Raw genomic sequence first — 14829 nt, forward strand, 5'->3', positions numbered from 1 at the left:
CAATACTTAAAAGAAGTAGAGCTGAACAAAACTACCTGTCAGACATAGGATAAAAATAGATTTCTTATATAGAAAACTCTAACATTCCTATATTAAATAAAAGTAGAGCAAAGAATCTATATTCTGGCTGTTAATCATCCTGCAAGAACAGAGACTTGAGGAGTACCAAAATACTGGTTTGAGCTTCATATTAAATGAGATTTACCAGACTATTCAGTATTCGCCAATTGCCAATTATTGCTAATTCCTTTCATCTTAAACAGTAAATGGTTCACCACATCTGCAAATGCTCCATAAAAGCTTGCTTTTAAATTCTAAATTGAGATACTTTTTTGCTCACTATGAAGACATGAATCCTCAATTTTAACAATTTACTCCCACGGCATTTGGATTTTTAAAGTCTTTTGTAGATGCATATTAATTTTAAAAAGCCTTCTGTTACTTTATGCATTTTATTCTCAATTTTTCTCATGTAGAGATGTGTACCACTACTCCAGAGCAACTTTAAATTTGCAAACATTCATAATATTCCCCAAATAAGTTATGAGCTGAAGAGTATTACAAGGTACAAGGGAACCATCCTCCAAGTACAGCTCAGCATTTCAAGATGGGTACATTTGTTAAGTTTGGAATGTTAGAATTTAAGCTCTCATGGCTATCAGATAATCTCTTTACCTTACAACTTCAATAAATGAACGTAACTATCAGTTACACCCTTCTACACCCATGGTTGGAAATGTTTAGCAGAGTGAATAAGGCACAGCTGGAAAATGCAGCTCAGACACATGCAAGTTTAGCTTCTAAGAAAAGGTTTACTTTTAGAATAAGGAGAAAGGGTTACGTGGAAAAGAAAACAAGAGCCTAACTAAACTCCATGTTGCTCTTTTTGTTCTCTTTTCCTTCTCTAAGAAGAAACTGAAAGTTTTCCCCAAAGCTCTGCCCTCTTTTGGAGGGAAAGGTCTACTCTACTAATTGGCTCTATGCTATCATTAGCTAACAGAAACTTCTTTCGTGACTGAAGGGATGACACTTGCAAAGCCCAACACCCATTAACTTCAATAGACAGAAGGGTGTAAGTCTGTTTACGACCATCCTGTATATTGTGTTCTATTTGCCTGCATTCTGTTTCACTTTCTTCCATAGTCTGGTCCTTAATTTAACTCACAGTTATACTGATCATGCACATGGAACAATACTGTAGAATGGCCAGCCTTACATCTCTGTGATCAAAAATAGGGTTTCAGGATATGTGAGCATAATTTTTATTTTAAAAAGTTACAAAAGACAACTGTTGCACTAGTTTGTGCTCCACTACTATCAGAATAAAAGTGCATGTTATATCATGATTAAAAACCTTTAAAATTCAGAAGGTAACAACAGGTTGCTAACAGTGCAATTCTATGCAGTTACTCTAGTCTAATCTTACTGAAGACATTAGACAGGAGTAATTATGCACAGGATTGCACTGTAAACGTGCATTTTTTTATCAAACACCGTATTAAAAATCTGGTATTACTTGACCAAAGGTGCTTTCTTAGTAAGAGTCTACTCTGCACCTTTTACAAAATCCATGCTGATTATCTACCTACAGCCAAGTAGTACATGCTTGTCATCAACACACAATGAGAAATAACCAAGTACTTAAACCAAAGACTTTTAATTAAGACACTGTAGGAATTTAGATTTTAAAAGGTCTAATATCACTATAATTAGAACATTTGCTCCCACATAATGAAAGCAGTATACAGTGCCTGTCACAACCAAGAGATAGGAGTCTCTACTTATATGGAGCAGGGAACTCTCCAGGTATGCACCCTCCCCCCCCCCCAAAGAAACCAACCAAAAGAAGGAAAAAGCCTAAAAGAGCAGCTTAATATATACTGAAAATGCTCCGGTGGGGGATAGAATAAGAACAACTAGTTACAAAAAAAAGAGGAGGAAAAAACCAATTTTCTTCCAAACCTGAAAGAGGGGGATTTTGAGTGGTGGGGGGGGGGTGCCCCTCTTCCACAACTCCAGATTGCTGCCAGCTTCTTAAAATTAAATAGGAAACTAAATCATTTCAGAGTTCATTCTGAAGTAACTAAGAACCAGCAATCTTATTTACAACTTTTTATTATACAGATATTACTTTATTTTCAAAATTATTTTATTTATGTATTTTTACATATGATTTCAGCATGATTCAGTGTTGAGGGGATATTTTTCCAGATGATGGCTGAGGCAGCCTGAATTTTGAAAGCTCAACATCATAATCCACAAAGGTGAACGGTGTATACTCATGATGTTGCAAGTTCTTGTAGGTAGAAATGTCAGTTGCTTCTTGAGCAGTTTCAACTGCTGCCTTGACTCCTACGAAGAAGAAAAAAGATTAAATATTTGTGAACCCAGAGACAAAAAAAAAAAGGGGGGGGGAGACAGACAGACATTCTAGTGGAGCGGAGATTCCTTGCTCATTCTATAGCTGGAGGCTGTTATTAACTACTGATATTTTACATCAGGGGGGAAAAACCATTGGTATTGAAGAAGAGAACCTAAACACAAAGCAATCTTAAATTATGTACACACCATGTTACAAATGACAAAGACTATTTCCTTCTGTTGATCTCCTGAATATCCTTGCATGTTCCCAATGAGGGACACTAATGCCAAAATTCAAAGGCAGAATATGTGCCCGTGAGACACATCCATGTACATAGAATTTTGCTTTTGGCTGAAGTAGTCCTCTCTGCAAAGAGATAAGCTGCTTTGGAAACAAGAACTGCTGCTGTGAAGCAAAGCTCTAACTTCCTACACAGGTCTCTTCTGCATGACATGTTCTGCCTTCGGTTACACTTTGGCTACACTTTTACACACTATGCCATACAGCAACTCTAGATCCTTTCCCTTCTCTGGAGAGCATTTGATCCAGACAGGTGGGTCTGCAGTTCTTCTCCTGTCTCTTCCCTTTGGTATTGAACCAGGATCACAAAAGCCATCCTGACATGCAATGAAAACACTGATTGACATGAAACAAGTAATTGGTATCCTTTTGGTTGTGTTCACTTTATACATGTCATTTCTTTAAATCATCTACCAGTTGAGAAGTGAGAAAGCATTAACATTACAACCAATCTATATGGCTCAGTGCCTCTAGAAACATTACATTCCTATCTATCCCTTGCAAACTAACCATTATTAATGTAAGGATGTTGTTAAATCTTAAGAACTTCTGCCTCTCTTGTGCTTTGACTAGTAGTCCAGCTGCAGAGACTACAGGAAACAGAAGTGAAAAGAGCAGTGTAGATAGCAGAGAAGTTCACTGTAACTTAAGCTTTAAAATAACCAGAATATGTATTGTTCTGAGTTGTATTTATTTCAATTGGAAAATTGAGCAAATGATTAAACGTCTTCCACTGAAATAAGTGAGACTTAAAAATGCTTAATGTTGGCTGGATCAAGCCCTATATGTATTGTACGATAATGATTTTCACACCTGCAACCAGATTTACCTTTTAATTTCATTGGCGTAGCTCTATTGGGCTTTACTGAATTTGACTTTAAGCTCAATTTAATTACAACTATGTCAATTCCTCCCAATAGGTTTAACTGCATTGATTCTGAACTGGAAGGTGTGTGATCTAATGAAATCTAGGTGCTTTCAGCCTAAAAGTATCTCGTTTTATCAATGCTAAGCACTCTGCTTTTCCCAGTCATTAGCGCCCTCTGCTGGGTGTACAGAAGTGCAGCATGGGGGTGGGGAGGGACTTGAGTTTTGACTATAAGCTTCCTGAGAGCCTCGTGAATTGAATGAATTAAAGATGGATCTCCTGTTTTAGTCAACAGCTGCCTATGTTTTTAAAGCATCTTAAACAAGTTAATCTCACAACTACTACTATTATTTTATCTATATTAAATTGATAAAGAAAAAAGAAGGGTCTACTAGTGAGAAACACTGATTTGTCAAGACCAATTCTGTGCTACAGGATAAATAGACAACAAAGATATAATACAGAAGATGATCTGGATGAAGGAATTCAGTCAGTCTTCACAGTAACAGAAAAGTGATAAGATTTGTTCTGATATATTATGAACAAATGAGACCCAATATTCTAGGAGGGTTATCTGACCAAACGAGCACAGGGAGTTGAGCAACCGGGATCTGTGACTAGGAAGAACATAAAGGCAAAAGCATATGCTATGAAACTCTCCTTATCTTACTGCTAAAAACTTGGCTCTGAAGCAACTTGTTTGCTAGCCTAGAGGCATGGTTCCCCCGTCACACCTCATGATGTCAAAGTAAAGATTTTTCCTTGTGACCAGCACAAAGGAGCCAGTTTCTACAGCTATCACAGAGCCTAAGAGGAAAGACAGTAGAAAGTATTGGCATTCCTGAAGACAAGCAGCTGTTAAGCCTAAGGGCAGGCACTGGAACTGTAAAACAGGTTCATTCAATAACTTCATTGTGCTTCCAACAAAACTGGGATGAAAATCAGATTGCATTAAGGCAGCCCATTTCAGTTTCTCTCATCACCAAGAGCTCTAATATAGAAGGTTTAAGAACTGGAAACTGAACAGGAGAATAAAAATATTAAGTCACTGGCCCATAAAATGTAAGGCACTCCAAGCAAAGAACTCTGCTCAACTCAGAGCACTATGCTTTAGAAGTGAGAGGAAAGGATCCCAAAATATTCTCATTCATCATCAAGCACAAGGGACATGGTCATGTAAAGCCCTCAGCCCCCATAGACCAGTGGAGATCAAGCAAGATAAAACGGTACCCGTTGCAGTGCTTTGCTGTTCAGTCTGAATTCCTGTTTCCAGGGTGATTTCTTGCTTCATGGTAGCTTCCACCCCAGTTGTTGTGTCATTGAAAAGCTTTTCTTGCACTTCCATACCAGCTCTTTTGTGTGCTTCAGCTTCTTGTACACCCCTTGCTGCATTTTCTTCCTGACTCAGCAAATTCAAGCCGTGTGTCATCACACTTTGTTGCTGAGTTTCACACAATTTATTAGGTGCTCCTTTATAAGGAGATGTTTCCAGTTTCTTAGCAGTAGGTCTTTGACTTTCTGCATCTTGAATCTCTGCAGAGTTTAGTCCCAAGTCTGTGCCCTTTAAATGTGTTTCTTTAGATGTTTGTTTTATGGCATGTTTTGCCAATTCAGATTGTACCAATTTCTCAGCTGTTTGATACAGTTCCTTTTCTTTGATTGGCGGCTCAATGATTCTGGGACTGTATTGAAGATTCTGAGGCGCATGGTCATTTTGTGGTTGGGGAAAGTGCTGTTTGCTTGTATTTAATTTCACAGTTCTATTGTCAGAAGAGACAGGATCTTCTTTTGGAAACAATCCTCCCTTTCTTTTGATTGGAGACTCAATGATTATGGGACTGTAAAGGAGCTTCTCAGGTTCACTGTCCCCCTTTTGTCTTCGAGGAAACTGTTGATCATTCACTTTATCTTCCTTCATTGTTCCCACCTCAGATGAGATGGGATCCCGCCTTGGAAACACTACCTTGGTTTTTAGTGAGTCTTTGATAATATTATCTTCCTCATCAGAATCAGAGCTAGAATCTGATTCAGAGCTTGATGAAGAGGACGACTCTTCGTCTGGCTTCTCACTTGAGCCTCCTGTTGAGGAGAACCCAGGCTCTCTCTCAAGAGAAGGAAATATTACTCTCTGAGGAAATGTTACCAATGTTTTACTTGGCCAGAATTTCTTCGGCTCTTCATCTGTTAACTTTACAGCTTCTTCAGGTATAGTGCTAATTATGTTCTCACTTTTATCTGTAAATTGTGGGAAATAATTGGGAAACAGCTTATAAAAAGAAATTAAACTGCTGTTCTGGTGTTTTAACAACTTGGGGCACTCCTGCAATGCCATTACAAAATGCCAAAGAATAACATATCTGAATTTATACATTCAAATACACCCCTGTTAATATGGAATTCCACTTTAGGGTTGCTGGGTTGTTGTTTTTTTAAACAATCTGGTATAAACACCAGTCTAGGAGTTAAGGTTTCATAAGCTCCGTAGTTCTATCTGCTGCATTTCAGAAAAGCAGAAAAAGGCAAGATTATCCGTTCCTTGCTAAGGCACCTTACAATTATTTAGGTAGCATATTGTCTACTTGTTGTCTCAAACTGCCTATAACCTTCAGCGTGTCAGAAGCATACTGTTCCAGTCTGTGAAGCGGGGACCAAAACGCATCTTCTGAAGTGCTCAGTTAGATGTATGCTTAGTATGGCTAGCTCCAAGTAACTTGCTTTATTAATTATCTGTCATGGCAAATTGCAAAGCACCTTGGCCCTAGTACAACTTACAGTAACTATTGCTCAGCTGTGTGTGTTACTTTCATATCCACTGAGTTTGTCTACATAGAAGCTAATCTCTTGATTTTCAACAAAGCAGGCATGCATGTTATAGATCTTTGTGTAAAGGGTGTCTTTTGGCTTTTAATACCTGCATTTTGGTCTTTTGCGATCCATTTCTTGGTCTTGCAATGTTGGCCACAATGAAATGGCATATTTTTGCCTACCTGGTTAAACTACAGCAATTCTTTCTTTGTAAGACAAATGCAAAGATTGCCTTGCTAGCTCTAACCAAGGTCAATTTAGCCCAACGTTGTGGTTTCAGCAGCAGCTAACTATATTCCTTTGGGTGCCCACAAACGTGGTTTGCCAGTGATAGGCTTCCACTGTATTTCTCCTATAAGGATGCCTATAGGGCAGAGCTTGAGGAGGGTGGAGTCTGGGGAAAGGAAGGAGCTCAGCATGGATATAATGCCATACAGTCCATTCTCTGAAACTGCTATTTTCTCCAGGAGGACTGATCTCTGTGGTCTGCTGATCAGTTATAATTCCAGAGAACTCAAGATCCACCTTGATGTGAGCAAACCTTGTCTCCTAGCACCTGATACTCGGAGACTACAATAGTAATCAACAGACAGGGTGTTTAAAAGTCAAAGCCTGTCTGTATTTTATCCATATATATGTTGTTAGTTAAAGGGACATCTTAACCCGCAAGTTCTACTCCCCCTGATATTTTGTGACAATTTTCAATCTAACTGGTTAAAGGCTATTCAAAGTCACCTATTGAGAATTGGTCTCTCCTCTCAAATGCTCCTGTCCTGTGGAATGGAACACGCGAAAAACCTCCTTAAGCAAAGAACTGAAGATATAGAATGCCAAACCAACTGTTCCAGCCTACAAAATGCCAAGGTTTGGGTAAACATCAAATACTTTGCAGAGCCAGCAAATTATTTAACAACTCTTCCTTCCATCATACTTGAAGGCAAGTACAAGAACATTCCTTTTACTGAAAGGTTCTGTACCTGTCACTTAAGGGACATAGAGACCATGGAACATATGTTTTTTACATGCCCGTTCTATAAGGCGGCACGCAGGGAGATCATTACTCCATTCTTCTGAAAAAACAGGCCTCTCAGAAAAAGCTAGACTCGAGTTTCTTCTTTCCGACAGAGATGCCAAGATTACTTACCAAGTAGCCAGCTTCTGTATGGCAGTACTTAGGCTAAGGAAATTTTACGGCATTTAGATTTAAAGAGAGCCAGTTTGGTGTAGTGGTTAAGAGCGCGGGACTCTAATCTGGAGAGCCAGGTTTGATTCCCCACTCCTCCACCTGAAGCCAACTGGGTGACCTTGGGCGAGTCACAGTTCTCTGGAGCTCTCTCAGCCCCACCCATCTCACAGGGTGATTGTTGTGGGGTAATAATAACATACTTTGTAAACCGCTCTGAGTGGGCATTAAGTTGTCCTGAAGGATGGTATATAAATCGAATGTTATTATATTATTATTATTATTATTAGATTGTAATGTAACTGTTTTATATTCTTATTATTATATCTAAATGTGGATTTTAAGTATGTATTGCTTTTTATATGTTTTGTCTAAGGACCAAAACAATAAATGAATGAATGAAAGACCTATCATCCATTAATTTCTCCAATCCTTTAAAGTTACCAAATACATACTATGAAAATGAATTTTATAAGCTAATTATGCAAGAATGTTGCTGTACTAAGCTCCACTGTTCAGAATGGGAATGAGCACCAGAAGTAAACAACAACAGAAGAGGGGCTGTGATTTATGCAAAAACTGGAAACTACAGCAGCAGCAGCATAGGACCAGGTCTGAGTTCCATAATCTATGATGTCTACCTCTTGATTGTTTACCATATTGCTGTGGCTGTTAATGGGGCAACTCTTGAATTTAGTATTGCTTTGTTGGTGTAAAGCAGGGCAGCAACATACTTTAAGAGGGCTATATAGCATATATAGCAACCTACAATGTATCTTTCCCATATAATGTATCTTCGTTGCAGACTCCGTTGCAGACTCCGAATCGGAGGTTCCTGTTGCATTAATGACGGAGCCTCTCTCTAACTCTTGCAACATCATTCTGCTGGTAGGATCTCTCTTCTTACAGCAAAACACTCATGTTGAATGAGTCCAACCCTTAAATGCTACACATGAGGTTTTGACTATTGCAACACATATTAAAGCTTATTATACATTTAATCATTTTCTCAACATGTAGTTTTTATTCAGAATTCAGAAAAACTGTAGATTCCCTCAGCAACACACATCAGGGAAAAGAATCAGCAATTGCATATATGGACATAGCACTGGAGACTGGCACTAAACTGAAGCTGGATGGCTAATCATTTGCTGCCCAATAACCACACTCAGCTGAGATATTGCCATCTAGCTGGCTCTGGCTTCCTAGGTCAAGTTTTCACATATACAAAAATCTGCTTATATATAGAAAATAAAATCTCCAGACAAAAAGTTCTACCATAGCCTTGCCCCTGCCACACCAATTGTCTATGTCAGCAGCTTGTTTTCCTCTACAACACCATTTAATCATATAAGCTCTCTTCTTCAGTCTGAAGTGGCACAGTCTAGCCTGAGGTCTGCTACCTCATCTGTTGCTTGCGAAACCCGAGCGACTATGGAAAAAAGAGAATAACTAGAAAATCAAGACTGTAGGCCAAGGCCACTGCTCTGATTGAAGCCAGCCCTGTGACTCCTCCTGGTGCTGGTGCTGTTCAGCTGGCAGGCCCTTGCTGGTGGTTCCCAGTTAATATCTTGCCCTACACACCTCCTGAACACAGATCTGTTCTCTTTAGCGTTTTGTTCAAATGCTGCTTGAATCATTCTTGCATTGTTCCAAATGTTATCTACATCATGACTGTTTTTCCTTCGCCAAACAAATTCCTACACACATATCCTCAACTTGTGCCACACTGTGTGAGCTCTGGCTACTCATGACAATCCATACCTTGGATTCACTTAGGATCTAGATGACATAAACTATGATTATATGCAGACAGGGTGGATTTGATTTAAATCATGATTTAAATCACTAGTCAGTAAGACTAGATTTAAATCATAGTTTTCTACATAAAGACTCATTCTTGTTGGTATAACCTTAATATACAACTAGATGAAGATTTCATTTTTGGAATAACAACTGTTCATATTAGTTTTACAGTTATATAAAAATATTGATTTTTAATACTATTAGAAGCACATTATAGATAATTATGAAATTATTGTGAGGTGAATTATCTCCAGTTTCACTTTCATTTTTACTGCTTGCCCCTCCCTCCTCACACTTAGTTTCTTCTTGTGCAGATCTATTCCACTCCAAACAATCTTTTTCTATTCATTGAACTTTTTGAAACTTAGCACTTAAGGGGCTGATTCTGTGTACATAGATTTGTAGAACAATAGGATTAAGGTTTTTCTCATCTCTGTTCATTTTGTAGCATTTTTGCTGTGAAGAAGAGGCATGCGATCTCTGCAGACACAAATTCACAGTTTTGAGAACAGCAAAACCAAGCATCTGTGATAATATCTTGTAGCCAGAGAAATTGCCCAGTAATCTTACAGAAACCTCTGGAAGAGCATGACATTGTGAATGGATTAATGGAATTTATTTACCAAAAATTTAAACATATACAGCCTTATGCTACATAATTAAAAACTAATCCTTATTTCATGATGGAATAACCTTTGGATGATAATATATTTCCCTCAAAAAGCATTTTATTTAAAAAATCTGATTTAAATTTTAAAAATCCGATTTAAATTTTAAAAATCCGATTTTTTTGATTTTATTTTTAAAAATCATTGATTTTTATCTACCCTGTATGTAGACAATTAAAACATTTGTGTTTTAGGTCTAGGAAAATTAATACATTTCTTCAACGCCCCTGTACCAAGCACATAGGGCAGGAACCTTTAAAAAAAAAAGGAATATCTCAAAGGAATTAAGAAGACAAATCAGCGGGAAACGATGCCAGAGTAGTGCACACGCTGAGGAGTTAAGAGTGTTGAAGAAGGATGGGATCATGGATGAGAAGCATTAGCACTGGCAACAGCATTAAAGATTCAAAGATGGAAAACAATGTTTAAAAGCATGACCACATTAAAAATATTAATCAGTTCAATTATTGTTAATGTTAATGAGGGTCTGAACAAAACCTTTTATCTTAAAAGTCAATGGCAGCAATTTTCTGTGCAGCTGCAGTGAATGCCCCAGTGCTCTCCACTTAACCTTTTCTCTTTCTCAGCAGCTGCTAAATTGGTTCTGTTGCAAGAACAATTCATCATGACAGGTGACTGGACAAGTATATACATATACTGCTTAAGAACACAAAGTAAAAGAATAACATGCAACCCATCTGATAGCATACAACAGCACCAGAGAACAACCTAGCAGAGGCAGAAACTGCATCAGAAGAATAAGGGGGGTACCTCATGTCATAACAAAAAGTGACAGGTGCCCCGCCCCTTTCTGGGAGGAAGTCCCGCCTCTATAACCCGGACGTCCCGCCTCTATACCCCGGAAGTCCCACCTCTAGACCCGGAAGTACCACCTCTAGACCCCGGAAGTCCCGCCTCTAGACCCGGAAGTACCACCTCTAGACCCCGGAAGCAGTACCCCACCTGACAGGAAGGGCCTAGCAGGGTCCCGCCTGCCCCTGTGGACCAATAGGAAAGAGTTTTGAGTTTATGGGGTGCTAGGGTGGAAAATTGGGGGGCAGACCAGCCCCCTGCTCCCTAGAAGAGCCTAGCTGGTTCATGTGACCCCTCATTTCGCTCCCCCGAACCCCCAGAAATGGTTTTTGACGGCCCTAGCCCCCTGTCTCTGTATAGGTCCCCTGAGGGGCTCATGTGACGCTGCTATGCACGCGTCATGACTGGCCCTACCTCCTGGATGTTGTTTAAATGCGCCAATGAGCGGTGAGATGGCAGGGGAGCCTGGTCTTTAAATGGAAGAGCAGCAGGACGATCACAGCTTCTTCTGCGGCTGTTCTTGCTGGTGCAAGATGGAGAACACCCCTACAAACACGCTTGAAATGGCTGAACCAGTGCCCGAGGTGAAGCGTAAAGCCCTCAAAAGAATGTATGTGAAGATGTCCCGCAAAGGAGATGGCAGCATGTCGGTTGTGAAGCGTCTGTTTGGTTCACCGTCAAGGACTGTAGAAAATGACCATGCTGAACCTAATATGAACAAAAGAGGCAGCCCTGAGGGCAGCCTTTCAACAACCCAGCAGGCTGCAACTATAATAGAGGTACGTATGCTCTAATTTTACAAGGCTCACCCAAATATATGTTTGCAGACTGTAAAAGCATGATCTAAACACTCTGTTGTTAATTCTTCTAGGAATGCTGCCATTCAGATACCCCTGGCCTGATATGGCCCCTGCACGACAGTGTGGATAGATATTTTGAACTGGGCATCCTTCAAGAGGATTATGTCAACCCTAAAAATAGAAGATCTGCAATGAATGAAGTAGTCAAAGCTGTTTCATATTCCATTTTGAACCATTGTTTCAGCGAGATAATGTTTTTTAAATGTACAGGATGTGTTGAAGATATCCCCGCGCAGCTGGGCCACGATTGCCTGACATGGGAAGAGGATTTCTATAACCAGAACTTGAAATATGTATCTACTAAACTCTCCATGGGGCCCATGCTCTATACCATAACATTGCTAGCCACAAGTATCCATTGTTTTACAATGAATGAGGGGCATATTAAACGGCTAGGCAGGTATATAGAAGCGATTCAAAATGCTAAGAATGCACAAGATGCTCTAAATGGATTATTAAAGCAGTGCAAACAACGTTATGTAGATCTGGCTATGAAGATTATTAGAAAGAAATTCACACATCATAACTCCTTACTGAATTACTGTGGTATATGTGCACCAGTCTTAGAGATCAGGATGTAGCCTGTGCCTGATATAAAACAAAGCCATTTTCAATTTTTAAAAATGTGTTCGTGCCTTTTGTCTTACCATCACAGAAACCACCGGGTATGTCTCCAAAAAGATAAGGAGACTGTGTTGAATGTAGCCCGTGTTTGTATAAATAAAGTTGTTTTTCAATCAGTTTAAATGCGTTTATTCCCTTTGTCTTACCATCAGAACATTGTCTGCCTACAGATGATGAAGAATTTAAGTCTTTTCCAAAGATTCACTGTTCTGCTGAGAAGTATTATTGAAAAATGTAACAATTTGCAACATTTCCAATCCCTTTACTTTTTAATTTCTTTTTAAATTAGTGATTTTAAAGCATGGTCCTGTAATAGCACGAGAAGTTCAATTCAAAAGAATGCTCTTACAAGACACCCGCGATAAATACTAGTTATAATCACTTTCACACAGATTCCAAGGGGTTCTGGGGTGGGCAGCTGTAAAACAGTGGTAAAAATGACACTACAAAAGCGTGATCTTTACAAGACACCCCCCCCAATAAATACTTGTTATAATTACTTTCACACAAATTCCAAAGGGTTCTGGGGCTGGAAAGCTGGACAGCGGTGGGAAAACAACGCTTCTGTTTACTTTAAATGCCTGGTAGCATCAATTCAGAACCATACCAAAGTTGTAAAAAACATACCCATGATATATGCGATAAGACCCCAGATGCAGGGGCCCAGGGATGAAGTAGAGGTTACTCAAGAATACTTGATGAACAGTGCCCTCTCGTGTAAAAATACTGACAGAGGGCTTTTAGAAGATAGCTGTAGGCCTATGTCAGCTAGAGACTAACAAAATTTGTGGTGGGGTATAAGCTTTCGGGAGTTTATCTTCATAAAACAACAGTGTTTCCCCCCAAAATCTATGAGCCTCTATGCATTATTTAACACCGGGGATAGAATTATTTGTGTAGAATTATTCAGTTGATCCTGTTCGCATCTCCTACAAGTCCCCAAAAGGGAATGTTTCTGGCATCCTAAAAATCTGATTCTGGTACCACCAGACAGAACACGGCAACAGTCTGTTTTCAAAAGATAAGGGGAAAATGTGCTGATTCCTCCATATTATGGGGGGTGCCATAAAAGAAAAGCACCATATTTCAACCGTTCTTCAAAGATTTGGGGTATGACGGGTACGGATCTGAAGGGTTTAAAAACCGCGCAGACGGCACAGCTTTTACACACGCTTTCTACCCCTGGGCGCCAAGAAGAGAGAGAAGGTAACAAGCCATCCTTGGTGAGTATCTATGGGCTAACAATTCTTAGAAGGGATTCTAATATTACGTATTTTTCCATTTTTAATAAGGACAAATTATGAGCGACCATCATCACATTCTGGATGATCTTGAAGGTGAATTTTTAAATCAGCATGCTTTTTCCAAACTGAGAAAGGGCTGAGGGGTTTTACACTGCTGCCAGAATACTGTTTCTCCACTCCTGCTTATAACTACACTTTTTAAATCTAGCACTCTCCTACAACTATTGTGTATATGAGCTCTGTTAATGAAACTGATATAATTCACACCTCTGTCTCTATGTTTCGAAGGGGGGCATTAACCGCTCATTCTTTATCCAACTGTTTATCAAATAGGGGTCTGATAACAGCCTGTGCTCTACTTTGAATGCTGCACACTGCTCTTTTCTAACACAGCCTTTCATTGTAAAAGTTATTGCAAAATTTGTGTGTGTTCTAGGATTCATTTTTTGAGGGAAGTGGCTGTGATTATATAAATTCGCCCCATAGCTGCTAACTGTACTTTTAATCTGAATTTAAGATGCTATGCTCTTTTGTTAATGAAACTGATATGATTCAGGGGGGTGGTGGGGTTCTTTTCAGAATACTGCTCATGCTTTCTCACACCTACTAACTTTAAAGCGGGCTGTTCTCTCAGTCAAGTAATATGCATGTATATTTATGCTAAATTAGCATTGCCAAGCTCTTTGTTAATGATGCTGGTAGAATAGAAAAATGCATGTGATGAATTTTTGTTAACTGATGAATGTATCATATGATGTATTTTGTTTTTTATTTGACAGGTGCTGAATCAATAAAAATAAAAAAGTCTCAGCTGTATTGTACAAACAAACACACAATGTGCACTAATGCTCACCTTATCTTGTGTATCACTTTCATTATAGCAGCAACTTTTAAATTTTCTCACCTACACATGACATAATGCTGGTATTAGGGTGTGGGGGGGGGGTGTGGGGTGCTCAGGGGCCTTACTACTGTACGGGTGTGTATATACTCACACTATGAACCCATTCCTGCCAGAGAAAGTCAATGTGCCGCATGTAAGCATTCTCCACCAGCCATGATGGGTATTTTACCCCCCCCCGCATATGCACCTTGTACCTATTCCTACACATACAGCATACATCTGTATCATCTGTTTCTCACCCTCTATCGTTTCTACACAGAAATATTTCTTGATGATTTGAATATGCCCCTGGAAACTGCTCCTCCCAAGAGCGCTCAACAAGCCAGCACCCGCCGCACTACAGATGTGCAAGCAGAAGTCCACGCCTATGGCCCAACTTTCTTCAGTGAAGA

At 39.4% G+C, this 14829-nt stretch overlaps 1 protein-coding gene across 1 annotated transcript in view; it reads right to left on the reverse strand.

The window, feature by feature from the left end:
- Positions 1 to 1246: 1246 nt before the first annotated feature.
- NDUFV3 (NADH:ubiquinone oxidoreductase subunit V3) overlaps positions 1247 to 14829 on the reverse strand; it is a 30359-nt gene continuing 16776 nt past the window's right edge. The window contains exons 3-4 of the mRNA XM_054973556.1: positions 4761 to 5765; positions 1247 to 2352 (exon numbers count right to left, since the gene is read on the reverse strand). Of these exons, the coding sequence (XP_054829531.1) occupies positions 2186 to 2352; positions 4761 to 5765 (1172 nt within the window). The 3' untranslated portion in view covers positions 1247 to 2185. The remainder of the gene's footprint in view (positions 2353 to 4760; positions 5766 to 14829) is intronic.

This window comes from Eublepharis macularius, chromosome 3, assembly GCF_028583425.1.
Source record: "Eublepharis macularius isolate TG4126 chromosome 3, MPM_Emac_v1.0, whole genome shotgun sequence".
NCBI lineage: Eukaryota > Metazoa > Chordata > Lepidosauria > Squamata > Eublepharidae > Eublepharis > Eublepharis macularius.